The sequence below is a fragment of the Bemisia tabaci genome, chromosome 3 (genome assembly GCF_918797505.1).
Source record: "Bemisia tabaci chromosome 3, PGI_BMITA_v3".
NCBI lineage: Eukaryota > Metazoa > Arthropoda > Insecta > Hemiptera > Aleyrodidae > Bemisia > Bemisia tabaci.
The window spans coordinates 55,278,673-55,300,577 of record NC_092795.1 but is presented as its reverse complement, the minus strand read 5'-3'; the positions used below and the strand labels follow the sequence as shown (position 1 = coordinate 55,300,577).

At 37.4% G+C, this 21,905-nt stretch overlaps 1 protein-coding gene across 2 annotated transcripts in view; it reads right to left on the bottom strand.

Annotated features, from left to right (window-relative positions):
* Positions 1-640: 640 nt before the first annotated feature.
* Positions 641-21,905, bottom strand: part of Papss (3'-phosphoadenosine 5'-phosphosulfate synthase) — a 76,948-nt gene continuing 55,683 nt past the window's right edge. For both annotated transcript variants that reach the window (XM_019045442.2, XM_019045441.2), the window contains exons 3-10: positions 11,327-11,701; positions 8,848-8,966; positions 7,514-7,717; positions 6,907-7,134; positions 5,843-6,040; positions 4,791-4,997; positions 3,593-3,866; positions 641-2,796 (exon numbers count right to left, since the gene is read on the bottom strand). In XM_019045442.2, coding sequence (XP_018900987.2) covers positions 2,693-2,796; positions 3,593-3,866; positions 4,791-4,997; positions 5,843-6,040; positions 6,907-7,134; positions 7,514-7,717; positions 8,848-8,966; positions 11,327-11,701 — 1,709 coding nt within the window. In that variant the 3' untranslated portion in view covers positions 641-2,692. The remainder of the gene's footprint in view (positions 2,797-3,592; positions 3,867-4,790; positions 4,998-5,842; positions 6,041-6,906; positions 7,135-7,513; positions 7,718-8,847; positions 8,967-11,326; positions 11,702-21,905) is intronic.

Sequence of the window (21,905 nt, the reverse complement as noted above, 5' to 3'; positions counted from 1 at the left end):
TCTTGCTCGGCAGTTTTGAGCTGATTTCATAATGGAATAGTTGAAATATTCATTAATTTTAATAATTCCATGGACGCACCATCTCCCAATACATCTCCCTCGCCCCTAAATTCTCTGATGTGTGCCGGAAAACTCTAAAATATTCCAGTTAATGCAGGATTTGTCCCTCTTTTACTTTTCCTTTACCTATATTTACTCTGCATTTTAACCCAGACTTAATAAGATGGCAGTTTGTGAGTCTTTATTTTTTAAAGCTGAACATTCTAGATGCTGCCATAGGTGCTGTTCAAGTGCAACTGAAAAGGCAGAGAAAGAAATGGATTTTCATTGAATTTGTTATACACAAATTATTAGAATTTTTCAAAAAAATTGGCAAATCCTGCATTTTTTCTTCTGTGCGGGAGGAGTATGCTGCAAAAACTTCAAGCTATGACATACGCTGGTTGTGCTAAAATGAAAAACGAATTAGACAGGTGCGAAAATCACTGCAGTTATAGTAAATTTTTTTTCTAGTCCCACCAATAGCAACATTGAACTCCGGACTGACTTCGTGGTTTTAAACAGTCAGTAGTCTTCGAAAGGTTTGTTGTTGAGTGTTTGTTGTTTTTGACAAAAAAGAATCATCATTAGATACACAAAATGATTGAAGAAATAAATATATTTTCGGAATGAACTTTTTCTCAGAGTAAAACTTTCATTAAGTTTGCACAAAGATGTTAAAATTAAGTAAAGGGAGCAACAATGCGTAACATTCATTACAGAACAAACGGTAAAAATTATTTTTGAGGAAAAAAAAACAATCAGTGATGAACAATTAAAAAAACTACAATTTTAACATAACAATAAAATTTTTGTATAACTATAGACTATTACTGCTAGACCAGTTTTCAGGCTATTGAAAAATTCACAGGAACAAAATATTTCTGGCTGTAATTTTAAGTAAACACTTCCCGCAACGACTGGCGCACAACTCTGGGGAGGAATATCTGATGTCCTTAACGTATCATTCAAAAACTGATGGATGAGAATTGAAATATGAAAAGAAGGGCTCTTATGTAGTCTGTGAGTAAAAAAGCACCACTTTTTCAAAGATTATGACAAAGTAATTGGCAGTAAACCTCAACTTGTAAAAAATTGATAAAAATGCTTTAAAATATATTTAAAATTTCAAAGTCAATAATAATTCAAAAATATTTCATAATTTTAATTAGGCCTGCTTGACATGAATAGGAAACTATTCTGCTTGAATTTTCAGTGTTGAAGTGATTAAAAATCTTGCAGGTCTATGATTTTCATAAGCCGAGACAGAAAGAATCAAAGACAAGAAAAAGGTAGGACAGGAGCCGAAGTGATGCGAATACTGCCTGCTGGCAAAGTTTTCTCGTGATTTTTCTCATGCCCCTTCTTATTGACTGTGAATTGAAAGTTTGCCTCATTCCATTAAAAAAAGTTAAAGAAAAAAATGTATACCCCCCATTCTTCTGTAAAAGAAACTTTCACATAATCCAGAACAAAAGTGTTTCCATTGACACTTTGATCCCATGAAATGAACTGATTAGAGGCTACCTATTGATACATTTCAGTCTTGTCACTTTTAATGTTTTGTGCTTTAAGTTTTCAGCCTTAAAAATTTAAATTTTGTGCTAAATCTTTGTGCTTGATTTTACCGACGGACTAAATATAAGTACGGAAGTTAATTATTTTCTTTTTTTATTCCTTCATTTTCTTCTTAAAATTAGGAAAAAGTTGCCACACAATAATACACACAACAATAAGTGGTGGTTGTTCCATGTGGAATCATTAAAATAAAATAAAACTCAAGGATAAAATAAATAATAACTAAACAGATATAAAATTTAAAAAGTCATGAACAAGTGGTAGACTTAGTAGTAGAGCAAAAACAATCAATATTATGACTGTTATCATGACAGAGTAATAGCCTTAACTTTCTGAAGAATGTCCGCCCCAATGATTACACGAAATGAGATACATAGGAAGGTAGATGCTGTAGTGCATAAAAAAAATTTAGTTTTACAAGAGGAAAGAATTTAAAAAAACAGTACATGTAAATTTTGAGAGAGAGAAAGAAAATCCAAACTCAATATTAAAACGGTATGGCAACACTATTAATGAATGTGGCAGCATAGATAAAACTGGCGGAATTTCTAAATGTTGTGAAGACGCCAATATTAAAATGCAAAATAGGTAAAAGGCAATATTGTGCATTTTCAGCAGTGTCATAAACATAATGAGATGAGAACTTCTATTCGTAATTGATAAAAATATTTTAAGGCTCTGTCTTATGAGGAAAACCAAAGTTAGAAATTTGAAAATTGGACTACCTGATTCCAAATAAGAATTTTTTCCATTTTATGTTAGGCTTTGAAATAATTTTTCTTGGTTCCCTGGTACATTCAAACAGTCTCAACAAGATATCAACACCTCCTAAAAAACAAATTATTTTAACAGAATAAAACATGATATGCAAAAACTGTACAATTATAATACATTGGAAAACAACACAGTTTAAACTGCAATCTCTTTGATAAAATCTTTAAATGGAAGATTCATATGATAAAAAGATTATGCACAAATTCATAACTCACGGGAATGTACTTAATACTAGCTATTCAACCTAAAATTGCACGTTGAATTGCACACTCGGCACTTGTGACTTCGGAAGTTCATCAGACTAGGATTGTTCTTTTTTCTGGGCTCGGTAGAACTCAGCTAATACTTGCCATGCTTTTGGTGCCATGAAACCATTTGGAGGCTCCGTGCCAGATCTGGCAAAACCTGAAAAACATGACGAAAAATTTTTAGGTATGGTTTGAGATTAAGTCCTGATAAGGAAGAGAGAATTAAAATAACTTCGCAGTTTTTAATTTATTTTTTTTATTTGTTTAATTTTGAGTATGGCTGATAAAAAAGGTTAAATTAAAGGAGAACACAACTGCGTAGAAAACACAGCTGGAAAACGCCTTAACTGCAGTATTTCCAAAATTCCATATGTTTCCTTTTTCCTTCTCTTTAGGAGAATATCACCAAAGTTTGCAACAAAAAATTGTCAGGGAATATTCTTAAAAAGGCAAGGAAAAATCACCCAAGATTCCATGCAATCATGAAGGTCAGTCATTTTTGAAAAATTAAAATCTGACTTAGAATCTTCAACATTGCAAATTGAAATATGTGTTCGCCTAAGCTCACAGTTCCGAAAAACATGTAATAGTAATATTAATCCGTTGAGCGTTGACTGCCAAATTTGTAACAGTCTTGCATTCATAATATTATCTTAAGTATTTTTACACTTTTTAATCTTTTCCCGTTTCTTACCTCTTAAATTCAATCAATGTATAAACCGTCAAAACTTTATTTGAAAAACAAAATGGGCAAAATATTTGGTTTGGAAGATTATCATTTTTTTTTTTTTTTTAGAGAATTTAAAGAGTTGATTAAAGTTTGGTAATTTGTTAGATGCTATGTACCCTGATACATGCTATGACAGCTCAAATATTAGAGTGAATATCTTAGAGCATAAGAGAGGATTAAAAGTTTCCAAAATCCCTGCCAGTGAATGGAAGGGTCAAATTACCTCTCATTTTTGTGCCGGATATGAAATCAAAGTCTTCTTTCCTGGACGGATCAAAGAAGTCCATTTTGTTAGCTTTTTTGTCATAAGCTGCAACCCTAAATGGTAGGATCTCTAAATCCGAAAGGCCTGGTGCCATCTCCAGAACTCTTGCACCATGAGTGGGATCAAAAAGATTTTTGGACGGATTCTCTGGGTGCGTGACTCCTGCAGGGTCACGACCCACAATGTAAAAGTTAGCTCCTGCAGCCATCCTTGCTTTGGCATGCCATTGAACCTAAAACAGCATTTTATTAGTCATGAAAGGGAAAACATAAAAACAATACACATTCAAACTTCTACACCTGCCGCTGTTTCAAATGCAGATGCAAAGTAGTGATTGCCAGATATAATGAATCAGCATCATACATTTGTATCTCACTTTTCTTTTAACAAGAGGAATACACTGTGTAAAATTATGATCTGAAATAAAGAATGATGATTTTAAACGCAACTTTTGAGATATTTTTTTTTCCATTAATTTTAGCATAATTAAATTACTTCAAAATTAGTTTTACTCCGATTACACATATAATTTGGTAGGATTAAGCAGAAATTACAACAGTCCAGGTCTTATACCTACTCATACATATTTCAGTTTGCCAGAGGCCCTCCAGACGTTACATTTGTCATCAATCAAATGTCTGTTTATGTGGGTTACATATTTTTAACATTTCCCTGGGGGGAAACCTGAAGACTAAGTAAAAAGGTGTCTGTTAACACAGTAAATCTGAAAGTGGTTGTCATGGACTACACAAAATCATACACTTCTAAGTATATTTTAAAAATATTTGATGTGCTCAGTATGATTTTTCCAAAAGAGAATCTGCTAAGTTGACTGTGTTTCTTATGTGTAACAGATCCATGATTAAATTTGGGGTTCGATAGGGTACTCAAATGTGGGCTTGCAGGTTCATATTACCTCCGCCTTTTGTGATGAGAGATGATCGAGTGCTAGTGTTGAGTGAGTAAGGATATTGAGAAGAACATTCTCAAGGCAACCTGTCAGATATTGAACATTTTGAACTTTTAGTGGGACATGTCAATCTGCCACTAATATTTCGTGAATTTTCAAAGCCTTTGTCAAATTATTAATGTACAGCCAATTTTGATAGAATTCAAGTCGAGAAAAATGATATAAAAACCGTGCCATCAGACTTACCTCCGTGGGTCCAGCATACAACATCGGTGAAGGGAAGATGGCTAGAAGAGTAGAGTCTGGTTCCAGGACTCCTTCATTTAAAACAGCTTTATGTTGCTCAATGCGCACTGGGAGTGGAACATCATCATCTTTGGTCCAGCCTCCAAGAGGATGCAAGAGCAGAACAGGCTTCTTGAATCCACGCTCCAGGAGACGACGCTTTGTGTCCTTAAAATTTAAAACAAATGTTATTTAAATATGAATAATGACAAAATACTTTCTTGGTGATTGATATGTGGTATTAGAGTAACGTATAAATTCAGATAAATATTCTGATTGTCTTGTGAAGCTTAGAAGACACCATCAAATTGATTCAGAATTTTTTGAATTTGTTACCTCACTTACAGAAAATTTTTAAGTGAGGTGAATTTACTTTAAAAAAGAAAAGATCTCAAAATTTTGAAATTAAGGCATTTTTCGGTAAAAGGATGTATGAGATTTAAGATGCTGCTAAGATTGTGTAACATAGTTCTCTAGTTGTAAGTAACCTAATCGGACAGTTCTTCTATGAATGTTTCCCTGAATCTGCTCCAAATTTTTCCTAACTATTGTAAGGAAGTAAATTGACTGTAAATGAATTTCATCTGCCGCAAATACTATTAAAAATTGTGCAATTTTATCAGCATTGCAAGCCACACTTGCCCTATTACCAAAAAAGTACTTAATCATTAAAAAGTAATGCTTTTGGTACCAATACTCTGATCTAAAACCTTGTCTTAGATATCAGTGGCTACAGTTGAAAAATGCAACACTTCAAATGCCAAATTATGTTTTAATTTTAAACACGAAAACTAGCTGAAGTATCTTTTAGAAATTTTCTATAAATATTCTTAGGTAAATGAGGAACATTCAGAAAAAATTCAAGAAAAATCTATTAGTTAGCTTTCTATATAAAAATATTAAACAAAAGGCGGAAATTCGCGATGTTGCAAACAAAGATACACATTTTTCGACTTAAGCAATTAATTGTGAACTCGAAAACATTATTGCTGTCTCTTGAAAAGCTGTATCACCTGCATAAGAAGAGCATGCCCATTATGAATGGGGTTCCTAAGTTGAAAAGCAAACACCGCATCTGCTTTCATCGACTTCCACCTGGCTCGGAGTTCGTTTGGAGTTAGTCGATACTCATCAAGACCATCATTCCATTGTATCCGTTCCAAAACCTCTAGTTCTCCTCCTACTAACCAATCTCCACTCTCATAAATCATCTGAAAAGAAAAATCAAATGGAAGATTAGGGTCAAACAACAGAAAATGGCTCACACTCATGAAAAGGTAAAAGAGCCAATAGCTTTTCATGATCATCCAATCAGATTATTCACTTATTATTTAAGTGATTGCGTTTTTCCATGCAATTTTAGCTTCCGTAGATCTTACTGGCAACATATCACAGATGTTGGTGCTATGAGATAAGTTGGCAATTTCAAGAAATTTTAAGTTGAAAAATTGCACCAGGGCTTATGAAGCCCCTGCTGTCACACTTACATTTCCGACTGCACATTCGTTAATATCAATAAATGTACAATTGAACTGCTAGTGTGACAAAAGCTTGATACAAATTTACTTTGAATCGAATGTTGAGGCCAAAAATCACTTCAATCTTTTCTTTCTAAGTATGCCGCCCTGAGAAGATTCTTGCTGGAGGTGACTCATACCTCAATTTTAAAGAATTTTTCATAGTTTCCTCGCCTAGTTGTGATTCATATTTAACCATAATTTTTTCGATTCATTTATTTATATGTATAAATGGACCGCTATATTGGGTCAACAATCAAACAATGTAGGCGATAAATATTTTCTAAAAAAAATTACACATACAGCAAGGTAGAAACATTGGAAATTTCCAGTTTCAACTTATAGGTGAAGAACCAGCATTTTCCGATCAGTTGATTCAAACTTCCCACTATTCATACTCTTTATAACTCACTCCACAAATTAAACCTCATGTCGCATTGTAATTTAAATGTCCACTGAAAAAAAAACTGATCAGTGCTTTCAGTTTCTTACATAAAAGTTGATGAAAAAACTTACAAAAGTTCTACTCTGCTTGCCGCACTACAGAATGATGTACTTACTTTGATGTGTGGGTGGTCTTTGTGGGTCGTGCCAAACTGACGAGCCACCCTCTCTTCTTTAGGATGGGGATAAAAACTGGGAGTTCGAAGGATAGCATGCGGTTTTTGGTTGTGCCATAGGGTAAAGGCACTGCATCCAAAAAGCCGGTCCTTGTCTTCTGTGGTAACTGGTAAGACAATTGCTATGGACAAATTTACATCGTCTGCTAAGCTATTGAAGTGAAGGGCCTGAAAATATAACGGATAAAATACAAAGGTTAATAGGGGTACCATATCTTAATTTCAAAATCTAGAGAAATTGTAAAAAAAGCATAGGAAAAGTCGGAAAATATTTAATGCAAATTAAAAAATCTTTGGAATGAAAAAGCACACTAAAGTGTTATGTAAGTGCCAGCAATTCGATGAAATTTTAAATTCACGAAACTTTCCAAGAATCCTTCAGCATGATTTGGATAATAAAACTGTAATAACTTTGTAGAAAACCAGAATATGATAATGATAGAAGCATCTTTTTTTTGGTCTGGGGAAAAATGACATTAATAATCTAGAGAATTAGTCTAAATCTAAATAATCTGTAATCTGTTTTACAATAGATAGCTCAGCTTACTTGTAAGAATTGATCCTCTGTCATGAAACCTTTTAAAGGTGTTGCCCAACCCTCTGCTAAAATTTGCACCCATTGGAGATCAACAGCTGAAATTTCTAATCGAGGCAGTTCCATTGCTTCAGCCTTGGCTACGGAGATTCGATTTTCAGGCACAAACAGTTCTGGAATCATACCGCATGCTTCGTTCCTTTTAGGAATGATTTCCTGTAAAATAAACATTTAAATTAAGGAAGAAAATTATATTTAAAACCTATTCCTTAAAATTACATGGTAGGTGCTTATGAAACAATAAACCTGTACAAATACACTGATTACAAAATACCATAGGATTAATACTATTTATAGCTGAGAAATAAGGTTTTTTGAGGAAAAAAGTTTAAACAATACAATGGTAATGTGTTTTCTCCAACTCAGTCATCCATTAGGTAGACCCTAACAGAAGCATGTTATGAATCTTTGGAAGAAATGCTTCATTGTGAGCTCTCTTTAATTAAAATTTGGCTTGAACAAATGAACAATGAGCCACTAGACAAGGTACGAATTTCAGCATTCTGATACATGTTTCTTAATTAAATTTTACGTAGAATACGACGCGCACAACGAAAATTACCGAAATCAACTCCTTCCAAAGATATTTAATGATTCTTGATGCGTGAATTCAAACCACCCGCTCATGAAAACTCAATGCTCTGCGTGATTCACATCGTGCGCTAAAAATTATCATGACAGTCTCTGCGATATAAAAGTCTGGCAACCTCAATCTTGACACTTTGGCTCAGCTGTAGCAAATTTTTTATAGTTTGAACAACACATATGGTGGGATATGAACATTACTAGATTGAGAAGTTTGTTGAAACCGTTGTAGTGCGCGATTTGGCTCACGTAGAGCTTTGAGTTTCTTGTCAGCGGGCAGTTCAAATTCCTCGGAACCAATGTGAAATAAAAATGTTAATATCTTCGTTTGGATTTTGTTTCATTAGTTTTCGTTGCGCAAATAGTGCTTTACGTGAAATTCTGGTTAAGAAACATGTATCAGAATGCTTAAATTCGTACCTTGTCTAGTGGTCCATTGTCAAGATTCTCAATTCTTAGAAATTTTCTAGGCCCTGGGTATTGACCTTCACTTTTCTCCTCTCTGTATGAAAAAGCACCTACGCTGGCCTGGTATCCTCAGTTCGGCTGGCTGAATTATAATGAACTTCCCACGTCTTAAATGCAACAATAGAAACTTTGAGACATCACTGTCATCAAATGTGAATTAGAATAATGAATAATAAAATTTTAGAATAATAGTTTTAAATCCTTTGTAGAGAATTATTTTGAATAATACGTACATGTTCCTCTAATAGAGCAACGACTTGCATGAAGCTTTCTTCTACACTGCAGTCGACGGTTTTGACGACAAGTTCAGGCGACTCTGGTTTCTGGTATTCCTGATCGACGCCGGTAAAACCTGAAATTCAATTTACACTAGGTATTAATACTTACAAAATTAAAAATGGGACGAGTAGAAATACTTCTACTCAACTTCTTTTTTTGATTTCCTAATTTCCTAAACGGCTTAAATCCCCTCTCATTTCCTTCATTTTAAGTGTATTTTGAGAGATGCCCCAAACATGTAGTCAGAGTTTTGTTTCGAGGGGGGGGGAGTTGGCTGGCAGAGTTGGAGACTTTCTTTTTTACTTTTCTAGGAGCTGGAGCTCCCCAAGTCCCCTTGCATTGCCGCCAAAAACAACTTCCGATTGTTATCAAACAGTTAGGTTACTTTTCGACGCTGCGTTAAAGTCTCCGAGGTCAACAGCATGATTTTAGAAGCACCATATCCCTCATCCCTCATATAGTTCTGGAAAAAAAAAAACCATGCAATATTGACGAAAATGTTGATAGTGTGATCGGGATTTTTTAATGTTCAGGGCCAGGAAGACTAAATCTTGCTAGTTTAAGGTCGATCGCAAGGTGCAAAACCTGACCTCTGAATTCGACGATAAATCGTGAAAATTATATCGATGGCGAGACCTCATATCTCCGTTTGGGGACACCGATTCGATCGATAATTTTAAAAAAAAAACCAGTGTCGATTCGATCGATATAAATCGATCGAAAAATAAAATTGTGAACCAATCGACGTGATTCCATCGACACCGATTCGATTGACAAAATTGGATCGATTAACATATTTGTCGATGGATTCACGGGTTTGTCGATCGACTCACGGGTTTCCTCGATGGATTCACGGGTTTATCGATTGCATCACTGTCGATGGAATCAGGTGGATTGGTTCACGTTTTTGTTCTTCGATAGATTCACGTGGATCGAGTCCATAGCCTCCTCTGGAGACACTGTGGAAAATATCGAGGTGTAAGAGGGCAATCACATATAACTCGGTTTGCGACGTCGCAGACTTCCTGTCTTACTTTATTTTTTCCACGGAAACTACTCAACGGCAATTCTTTAAAACTGCCGTGATTTTTCTTCTCCGTGCGAAGAAAATTCTGCAAAAATTTCAAAGAATGATGTCAATTTGTTCTCCTTTAAAACAATCCCTGGTAAAAATTGGCAGTAGAATCTGTGTCCCAAAATACCATGTACCTACAGCCGGCTGTAAGATTTCCAATAGCTTCTATAGCCGGCTACACAATTTCTTATAGCCGATGGCGATTAAGCAACAGCCAGGCGATAAAGTGTATGCTAAACGTTACTAATTACGGATGCTAGGACTTAGTGAGTTTTTGGAATACTGCTCTCTTTTTGGGCCGTAGTATCTTGATTTATTTTGCGAGGAAAGCTCCGTACTTTGGATGGATGCCTGCCATTACTAATATATTAGAGTGCCTTCAGTTTCGTATGATACTGTGCGATACCTCTGGTGTGATATAGTTGCTTCAAGCTCCGTGGCAGGCGGGCAGCCACCGCGAAACACGCACAGGCGCCTACAAACCTAACAGGGATACTTCACGCATTGCGCAATGCGTGAAGTATCCCTGTTAGGTTTGTAGGCGCCAGTGCGTCGCCGCTCCGCTTTGTGTTAGGCTCTAATATTTAATCTGGCGGAGTCAGCGTTATTCAACTCATGATTTTGAAATTTTTGCGCATCCTGTATGGATTATTCTCATTTTAATTGATGAAAAAAAAATATGTATTAAAGGAAAATATAATGTGTGTTTTGTAAATATTAAGGTGGTTCCGTATCAAACTTAATGATTTCCAAAGCACACGAATTTCTACACAATTTCTTATAGCCTTTTATAATCGATGGCGAAAAAGCAACAGCCAGGCGATAAAGTGTAAAGCCCGGCGATAGGAACTATAGCCCGGCTGCATAATTTTTTATCGCTTCGTATAGCCCGGCCGTATGATTTTCTCCGCATTCTACAGCCAGCTGTATGATTTTCTGTAGCCTTATTTAGCCGGCTATAAGAATTCCTATGGCATTTTGAAACGCAGCTCTTATCGCCAATTTTTACCAGGGATACCATCGTCACCTTCCAGGCAAAGTATCACAAGCGCCATGCGACGTTAAAAAATTTTCGCCTCCATTTTATTTTTTTACATAGAAATGATTGGTTGAATCTGTTCAAAAATTTCACTGAATTTTATGGGCAGCACAAAAAAAATTCAGTGAAATTTTCGGACAACTACAACCAACTATTTCTCTGTAAAAAAATAAAATAGCGGAGGAAACTTTTAAACGTCGCATGGCGCTTGTGATACTTTGCCTGGAAGGTGACGACATAGAGACGGAGATTTTCAGACACCGCAAACGAGACATGTGATTGCGGGCGTGCACCGTCGAAATATGGAAAGTGTGCTTACCCTTGATAGTGCCCTGGCGGGCTTTCTTGTAGAGGCCCTTGACGTCCCTCTGCTCGCAGACGGTGAGGGGGGTGTCGACGAAGACCTCGAAGAAGGGGAGGTCGGCCTGCTGGTGGATCTGGCGGGCCATTTCCCGGTCGGCGGCGAAGGGGGAGACGAAGCTGCAGAGGGTGATGACGCCGGAGTCGGCGAAGAGCTTGGCCACCTCGGCGACTCGACGGATGTTCTCCTCGCGGTCCTCCGGCGAGAACCCGAGGTTCTTGTTCAGCCCGGTCCGGATGTTGTCGCCGTCGAGTCCGTAGGCCGGGATCCCGCGCGAGACCAGGTACGCCTCCAGCTCGAACGAGACCGACGTCTTGCCCGCCCCGGATAAACCTGCAACACACAATCACACATTCCCGTTAATAGGGAATTTTCTGGTGTCTGAAAGTTGAAGAATTTCGTGTTTAAGTGGAAACTACAGAGTAAACTGAACACAAGGATCCCTTGGTTCATGAATCGGACGTATTTATGCGAAATGGAACAATGTGCACGGAGGAAGAAACCTCGTGCGTGGGACCCGAAGTTTAGGTCATGTGGATCTCTGAATTTTTCGGATTGAGCATCTGAACACTTAAAAATCTAGCTGTCGAGGTTCGGATCACACATCCGAAACTTCAGTTCTTACATCTGAAGTACATCGGTTTTCACATCCGAAAAACTTCGGTTCCTTCATCTGAAGTACTTCAGATGTAAAAACTGAAGTTTCAGACGTCGGACCTGAACTTCGCCAGCTAGACCTTAAGTGTTCAGATGATCGATCCGAAAATTTCGGAGATCCATATGACCTAATCGAGTACGAGTAAAGTATTGTGAGTGAAAAACGCTATGCACAAACGATGAGAGCACAGATTTTTACAGAACTTACTCAACATAGCAATATCTTATTATAGATTACATGTAATGTACCATGTATTGTAGCGAAATCCCGAATGTATTGTGCGATGCGTCGCGCATCACCAAGACGAAAGTAACAAGGAAACTGGAACGCCTTCGTCGTTTTGCTTATGCAACAAGGGCGACCAACAAGCACGAATAGTTGCTTCCAAGCGACACTGAAGGAGTCGCGTCCTCTTCGAGTGGAATTTGTAAGCTGACAATACAAATTGATGCCCGTGCATTTTAAAAGAGGAACGATTATTATTTTTTTTTTTTATTCAAATGGTCCACGCGTAGCATGGTAATTGAAGGATCCTTTTTAATTCCAGAAGAAGAAAATACGAGATTCACGGCAGATAGAATGCCACATTCACATGTATTTCTTAAAAAAAAAACTTCTGTAGGCGTTGAAAGTAAAAAATGAATTTTATTTTCTCAAAAGCATACTGATAGACATATTATTGCAAAAATTTCAGAGAAATTCTTGAGAGAATAAAGAAAAATCCCATTTAATTAAGTGAAAAAAAGAAAAAAGGAGAAAAAATTTAGGCCTTCAAGTAAGGTACAATAGGTCAGGAGATTTGCAGCGTTGTGAACCGGAATTGGGCGTATTTCTGTCAAACGGAACTATGTGCATTTTGACGTGAGCCCTGTTATGAATGTATTCTTATGGGTCTCAGGAATCATGTCTTAATGCACATAGTTCCGTTTGATAGAAATACATACGATTGCGGTTTGGCGGTTTCATTATCGGTGTGTAAGATTGTAAATGAATATTTAGTTTGTCTAGACGAGGAGAATTAATCACCAAATTTCGAGAGCAGTAAGTCATGATGCTAAAAGATATTTTAACGGAAAGACCGATGAAAACACGGAAAAAAGGATGAGAAATATAGCAGATCATCCAAAGCGAGTGTGCATGCATAATTGCATAGTAACCGGTGAGCAAACGCGCCCAAAGCACGGACAAGAGGCTAATTTCATGCGGGTTAGGATACCTAATTCAATGAGGTGCGACTCCACATCAAGGGATAGTTCATCGTTACAGTTAGGAAGCAAAATAACTGCGTTTCTGTTACTGAACCCTGTCCTTGATGCATATCTAACTGATTTGGGTCCTAATTGAACACTGGGTGACGTTTTCTCGCTGCAGAGTAACAGCACATTTCCATCTCTAGAGTAGACTGCGAGGGGGAAAATGTAACTCGTCGGCTTGCGTCTCCGCAAGCGTAAGCAGGGACTCTTTTTAAAACGCACTTCAATTTTTCCCAGTCATAATTGATTGCATAAGAAGGTGACTAGAATTCTTGCCAAAGCACGTGCCAGGGTCACAATGTACCCACACACCTTGTGCCGTAGAGGGTACGCTGGAAGTTTTTCCAACCGGAGGAAAATTATCGCAGCACAAGCGATATTCTTCAAGTTCTGCGTTATATGTTACTGAAAAAGTACTGAATTTACTATGGAAAAACCGCTATTATCTCAAGCTGAGAACTTTCCTCGAAAAATGTCATCCTCCTCATATCCTTTTCATGCAAGGTGATAAGTTTTTTTGAATTCCAAAATCTCGTGATTTCTTAGCGATTTGGAACTTATACAATTGACTGTTATTGAACAAGTTTTGGATTGGATATTCCCTAGGAAGAGGCGAAAAAGACGTCCCTTGCAAAAGGCTGCAAGGCGTCGACGAAGAGATTGTAAAATGTCAGGAGTTGCCCTATAACCTTGGAAACAGGCTGCAGTTGTAGTGTTTAGAGTTCTCTTAAGTATTCGGAGGGTAAAGACAATGCAAATCCATTTCTGATAGGTTCCCGTATTTCAGGCCTTCACAGTGTCACAAACGGGAATAAAGATGAAATTCGGGAATGGGTTGTTCAAAGATTACAGCGAACGTCCGATTTGTGTAATCTTTGTTCCCGCTTGTGACATCCACAAGCCGCGTTGTCTAAACTCTCTCTACAAAGCGACTCTGGTGGCGTTTGGGTGTCGCAGAGCCCTTAAGTGCGCTGTAAAGCAACATCAATGTAAACGAGACACTAAACTCCTTTACTTTCAATGTTTATTTTTTTTTTGAGGGGGGTGGGGGGTGGGGGGCAAAATTTTCCATGAAAAAATAATTGCAAAAAAATAACTGACCGTCTTTTGAAATCGAAAAAATTCAATTTTCTGGCTAGAAGCAAAAATTTAATGGTTCCTAAGCAAAATCTCTCGACTTTTCCGGTTCGGCATAGTATTCCCCGATGAATATTCAAGAACTTATCACGCCAATCACGAGATTTTCAAAATCGTAAAAAAATTCTCAAAAATCGATCTGTAATGCACCACTAAAACCCTCTGAGCCGCCGTTTGTCACTGCATAACGCTGTCTAGAACCTCTATTTACCCCCGTGGAGCGTAGCATTATGACTTCTTTCCAAGCCTTGAAGGTCGCAAAATATCTGTCTTCATTAGATGAAACCAAACATGGGTGGACAATTTGCAACTCTGCATTTCAGCTTTCAAAATTAAAAGTATACAACAAGTGATAATGCCATGTATTCGCCATATCAAAGCCCAATACACATTTATACACCGGCTACGTAAATCTGCTAAGTTACAAAACATGAATCGACAGTTGTCGGATTGTACATCAATGACAAAATGTGTCTAGGCCCTCATTCTTGACTACAACTACTGCCCCCAGAGCCGCTCTCCGACGCCAATGCGTTGGATCTTCCTGCTTGTTTCTTATTACAGCAATGATCTGCCCACAAAAGTTTATTGTTTTCCCCCGTGGGCCCCCCGCAGGTGATCTTCGAAACCTCATCAACATCTCAAATAAAGACGTCAAGCAGGGCTCTTCAAAACATCACCCACCAACCGCATCGAATGACGATTTTGTGCCGCTCGTGGCCTGATTGACAGTGGCGTAGCGTGCTTTGCGATATATCGATTGATCTGTAATTTAAACCCGTGGAAAAGGATCGATAAGCAGGGTGTTCGAAACCAACACCTTAATAATCGATTCTTTACAATAGCTTCAAATGGGGAAATATCGAAAATCGATCGTTAACGCCTCGCCACTGCAGTGATTGAGTGATTGGCTATTCATTTTGCAAGCCACAGCATCACAGGCACTCTTTGTCACCACTCGAGAGGCTAGGCAGGGAGCATCTTGTTACATGGGTGCGAGTTTCCTTATCAATGGAGATGTTGCATGTATGAGGAATTTGCGATTTGACTGTTGATTCTGATGTGAAAGTTCGGGAGAAACACGATGGTACCACTGGTTTTCTCTAAAATTGACTCCCAAGTTCAAAAAAAGCTCACAAAGTTGAAGCCAAAATGGAGGGGATATCCCACGCTATCCTGAGAGTCCACCTCTACATCAAAACGAACTCTCCATGCAAAGATAGGGAGCAAATACATTGGCAGCGATGCCGTGTTTTCGGTTTTAGAGTCCCCAAATAAAGCGGCAGCCCTGTCAATGTATTTGCTCCCTATCTTTGCATGGAGAGTTTGTCTTGATGTAGAGGTAGACTCTCAGGATAGCGTGGGATATCCTCTCCATTTTGGTCTCAACTTGAGAGCTTTTATGAGCTTGGAAGTTGATTTCAGAGAAAACCAGTGGCACGATCGTGTTTCTCGCGAACTTTTACATAAGAATCAACAGTCAAATCGCAAATTCCACACACATGCAACATCTCCATTCTCCGGTGCTAAGAAAGAACAACGAGTGAGCATTCAAAAGAAGCCAAATTGCTTCAGGGATAATGCTTTTTGAGAGAGAAGCTGAGGGTTTCTCTTCTTGAAATTTTCAGATGAGCGAGACGAAGCTGCGAGCAAAATCCTCTACAAATTTCGACTAGAATATTCACGGATTTTTCAAATGATTTGTATTATAATGGAATATATTTGGCGGCGACTATAAGTTCGTACGAAGTTTTTTCTTGGCACGATAGAATTCCTGAGCGCGCCGTGATGCCTCTCTTTCTTCTTCCTGTGATCATTCTTGATAGGAAAATTGCGCATCTGGGACAGAGTGAAGCTCTTTATACGGGCAATTGGTGGGGATGAAAGACCGTTTTTCTTTTTCAAGCAGTCTACTCGTTTCATTCAGGAGAAGTGCAGAGGTCAATTGGACGGCATGAAACGGACTGCATGTTGCATTTAGGAACTACAATTCCAGGCTCATCTAAAAAAGCACCTGCATGCATAAAGAAACTCATGGCGAATATGCTGTTTCTAAATTGAGCCGGAAATTATAGTTCCTAATTGCGAAATGAAGTCCAAATGTACAGGGATCAAGTCGCATTTTTCCTGCTAAAAACTTTACGTCGAAAAAAATATTTGGAACGTTAAAATGTATCACTGACTTAGAGTCTCTCGGAAAACTACAACTTCACATCTCTATCTTTGGTTCAATCTCGCATTGACTAGGTTCCTTTCTGTTAAACTTCGTTCAAATATGCGTAGCTAAAATCCTGAACAGACGGTGTCAGGAACGGTGCCTGGAGATAAGCAAAAAATCTGTCCAAAAACCAATTGGATGTATTTATGCAAAAAACAACTAGCATAGGGTGCATGGGGTTTGTGTGTAATATAGTTCCTTTTAGTAGGAATACGACCAATTTCATTATAATGGAATTATTGCCATTTGGAGAAAAGAACCTTCGATCGAAGTAATCGATCGCGGAGTGTACCATCAACCTCGTTTGTATAAATGGACGTATTTATGCTAAAAGGAACTATGTCACACGCAATTCCTAGGCTTATAGTTCCTTTTAGCATAAATATGTCCAAATTATATGCGTAGAGCAAATCTAAAAACGCTGGGTGAAATCCCCAAGAGTTTGAAGGGCCGTCAGACAGGGCCGGATTAAGGGGGCGGCCACATGGGCCGCGGCCCATGGCGGCAAATCTATAGGGGGCGGCAAATTTTGCAATTTTTTTAAATGTAGGTATGAAAAAAATTCAGATTTAGAAAAAAAAATTACAAACGAGAAAAGACTACAAAATCTTTAATTTTCTGAGAGTATTAGTAATTTCTACTTTTGTCGTCTTTCAGTAATACAAGAGGCAGCACCTTTAATTAGTCGAGTTAAGAGAGAAACCAAACACGCAATTTGGCCTGGAACGGCGCGACATACCTAGGGAGAAATGATGACGAGGACTTGAGATGAAAAGGAGAAGCCCTCGGCGCGGCGCGATCGGCATGTAACACATATTAGCGCCTACAAGACGGCACGAATACTTCACGCATTGCATCAAACACAGTGCGGTCATTGCGGACAGCGTGAAATGGATAGCGCCTACAAGAATGCATGAATACCTCACGCATTGCGGCAAACACAGTGCAATCAGCGTGAGATGCATAGCGCCTACAAGACTGCGTGAATACTTCACGCATTGCGTCTAACACAGTGCTGTCAGCAAGGCGCGGCGGCGGAAGTTAAAATCATTAATACACATTTGTTTGTTCTTTCATATTTTTTTCGTTCATTTCATATGAGTGGAAGGCCTTGTCCACATAGAGATAGGTTTACGAAACTTAACTTTCGCACCAAGTTCCGTGAACTTTTGCTAGTAGTGTTGGCAGTGCTTTCCCAAAAAAAGTGTTCAACACCAGTAAACACGTCTTATGCACCCCTCCCCTGCTGGCACGTTCATTTGATGGTTTTCATTGATGTTTCAAAACGAATGAGAAGGGGGCGGCAAAATACTAGCGGCCTATGGGCGGAAGTAGGTAAATCCGGCCTTGCCGCCAGGGCCTCTAGATTTTGACCAAATGCGTAATCATTGTAGTGTGTCCCCCTCCCCCCCCCCCAATAGATTAGAATGTATTCATGGTGTCTTGTTTAAGTTAGACCTAGTATCAGATCACTTTACTTAAATAAGCCTTTAATGAACCCGTAAAATTACCTAATCCTCGTTCGGCGTACATTCACTATTCCCTGCTCACCACGCAATGCTTTTGGTCCAGCATTTTTACAACCAAATTGAGAATTGAGAAAAGTCAAAAAATATCAATTATATGTATGAATGAATAATAATATAGTATTATACAGATGTCAACAGTAATATATATCGCCAGGGCTCTAAGAATTAATGACGCAAAAATGGCTACCTTTTCACGGCATTTTGGCATCAGAGGTATCATGTTACTATGCATTGAACAGCAAAGGACAAATTGCGGTTACATCATGGGCACAGTGTTGCAATACCGCACAGGTCAATAGAAACCGATGTGGTAGGACCATTCATCCAATCGACTGGTCGAAAACTAATGGAAGATTCATTGCTTCAAAAATGATGGCAGGCAAATGGTCACGCTCAAACATTCAAGTCTTAAACAAACTAAACGTCTCTTGAGGAAAACTTTTGAGGTCTAAGATTAACGCACATTTTTTAACAGGATAATACACCATGAAAAATGGATTGATGTCGCAAAATAACTCTCATCCCTTGTCATTGCGCTCTGCATTACGCTGAGTTGGTCTCGGTTGACTTTGTTACCAATAGCCAAAACAAGCTTTTAAAGTTTTCATCACGACTTTGTTCTATAAATATTCATATATTGTTCATAAACAAACCATGAACAATCTCAAAAATGTGTAACTATTTTGTTCACTAGAAATTTTTAGGGTTTTCATTGGATTCCCTCACCTAAATTAATTTTAGAGGAGTCATCAATGTGACAAATATTGGAACTTTTGACTTAACGTTAGAGTTCAAACATTTTATAAATACGGTAAATACCGGTAAAAATTTCTAGTCTATATTTTTCAAAACCAGAAATGACATCTGAATGATTGATAAACAGATGCGTTCATATAAAGTTCTGGGACGGAGCGATTATTATGCTAGACTGCTACGAAAATCAACGTTCTGCTGACCTACAGGATACAGTGAAATGAATTAACGAGGTAGTCGCGCTAATAAAATAGACGAACTATTCATTTTATGGCATCTTCTTTCCACTTCTGTTGCACGGTCTTTGAATTACGGCAATTATTTTACAGAGACAAAAGGCTTTGTCGATACATCAGGTACAGCGAATGGTCATTAAAAACAAATTCTCTCGTCTGACTTTTGACGCAACTAACATCAATGTGCAGAAATACAATGCCAATTAACAAACGACAGGTAAATTTTGCGGAGTGTTATCCTTCAAATATTCACACCGTGTAGAGGGTACGCCCAGACAATAACTTCATCGCCAATCGTCGATAAATTAATTGGACGTCCGGATGGAGAAAGATCGATGAAAACAACAACTTTACGTGTAACGGCCTATTTTTTACAAACCCAGAAATCACCGCTTACATCCATCTTTGTTCTGCGACAAGATCTTCATTTTGACAACTTCGGTCCTTGAAAACTTTTCCCGCTTCGCATTTTTTTTTCCTGGAAAGATCAAACTCGTCCACCGTCTTGCGTAAGACTGGAAAAAGCCAAATCCTTCTCATTTCCCAAAGTTGTCGCTTTCAAAATTGCCAACAGCCCTTCCTCAAGATCACACTAAGGATTTGAACCGGTCTTGGGTTCACTTACCGGTGGTTTGTGACTATTATATTACTAATACACTGAAAAAAATAATATGCTGTTTTAGCACCTAGGATGTCAAATATGTGTCTGGTGATCCGAAGTTGTTGTCTTTACTGCCTCCGCAGTTAACTTTATATCCTGTGAATGCAAATTTAACTGTGTAAGCAGTTAAGGCAGCATCTTGGGATCACCAGACACATTTTTAACATCCTAGGTGCTAAAACAGCATATTATTTTTTTCGGTGTAATTGTTCTCTATGAAATATTGATGAAAAATCGTCTTTCTTGCTAACGGTTGTTCAAATTCTGTTGAATCGTATTTTTGAGGAAAAATACATCGACACGATTGCTTAAAATACTCACATTTCTTAAACTTTTTGACGGGTGATAGTAGCAAACAATAAATTCTTTAAAAAGAGAATGTGTATTTTCTTCATTCTTTAATAAAATAAATGAGACGAGGAACTTCGCACGGTTGAAAATTTTGATGAATATTTTTGGAATCACAACATGAATTTTAAGATTCCTGTGAGTCGACGTGTTGTTTCAAGATTCTTGAGAAAGATAAGAAAAAAAAGAGAGAAAAAAGCTAAATGAGCTACCTAAGCCTCAAAATAATTTTCATTCTCGTTGACCTATTTTCTCCGTTATCTCGCGATGAAAAGAAAAATTTGGCAAAACGCTAATATAGGCCGCTCGAATGTCTTTCTCGAAAATCCAAAAGTTCTGAGATTCAAGTAGATATCAAGCGCATGCGCTAAATATTTATTTCGGACACCTGGAGTCCTAAGGTAAGCAATAATAATATTAAGCATGATCATACCCCTAGTAGCACAACCCGTTTCACTAATATTTTAGAAACATCTCATAGGTGTCTAACTTGTGTCATCTCACTGAAACGTTTCAGAAATATTTTTGAAATATATAATTGACACGAAGCTTTGCAGAGGTTTCATTGATACAAATTTGAATCGTTTTAAAAACGTTTTTTTTAAAATTAAAAAAATTAAAATCAAAATATACTAGAAAGAAATTTGAAATAAATTGCGGCTGTAAAAAATGAAACAAAATAGAAATGTTTCAGAACTATCTTGGAAACATTATTCCGAAACCTACGTCCAAATTTTGTACCTAAAAAATATATTGGAAATAAATTTGAAATGTTTTACTTTCAGTTTTTTGATGCGTGATTGCCAAAATTTTGAATTGTTATGAAAATAAATTTAAAAAAAATTTACGCGATTTTTTAGAAATATTTCTAAAACATATCAGAAATATTTCGTATGAATTTAGAAAAATACCATTTCATCTGAAACATTTTTGAAACAAATTTAAAACATTTTGACGTAGTTTGATCTTTGTTACGTTGAACTGAGTCAAAATTATTTTCCAAACATTTCTTCTTCATCTCATTAATCTTTGTTAAAACGTTTCCAAAAGAAATTATAAATGTCATCCGAAATGGGTGGTTTTAGTTGAAATATTTGGAACACATTTTGAAAATGTTTCGAGAAATCCTTTTCAAAACATTTTCAAAATGTCTCTAAAACCTTTTTGAATATTTTGTTTGAATTTATACGTCACTTAAAAATGTTTTTGACACGTTTTAGAAATGTTTCATTGATTAACATAGAAACATTTCTAGGACCTTTCTAAAACTTTTCCTGGTTCAAACTGAATCCACCAGAGGGCGTTAACGTTTAATTTCTCAATTTTACCAAATTTCAGCGTAATTTTTCGTCTCAAGCTATACTTTTTGGACATTTAATTATGTGGAGGTTATAAACACGTTTAATTCCTTGTATGAATCGAGTTCATCTCCATAAAAGCTCATAAGTTATGGATTATCTAGAATATTGAAACCGTACATCGTGCTTTACGTATACTTTTCTAAAGTGAAGTGTTCTAATCCCTCTGATGGGTTGATAATGATGAAGTGTAACGATTCAGCCTCCAGGCATGGTTGGTATCAAGGGATTCCTGTTGTGATGGTTCTAATTCCACAGCGATATTAGTTATTAAAACAAATGTCTGAAAATTTTTGATACTTAGCCCCTAGTTAACCCCCGAAGAAACACATTTCTGAAACATGCAAACATTTCTAAAACTTTTCATAGTGAACAGTCAGAACCTA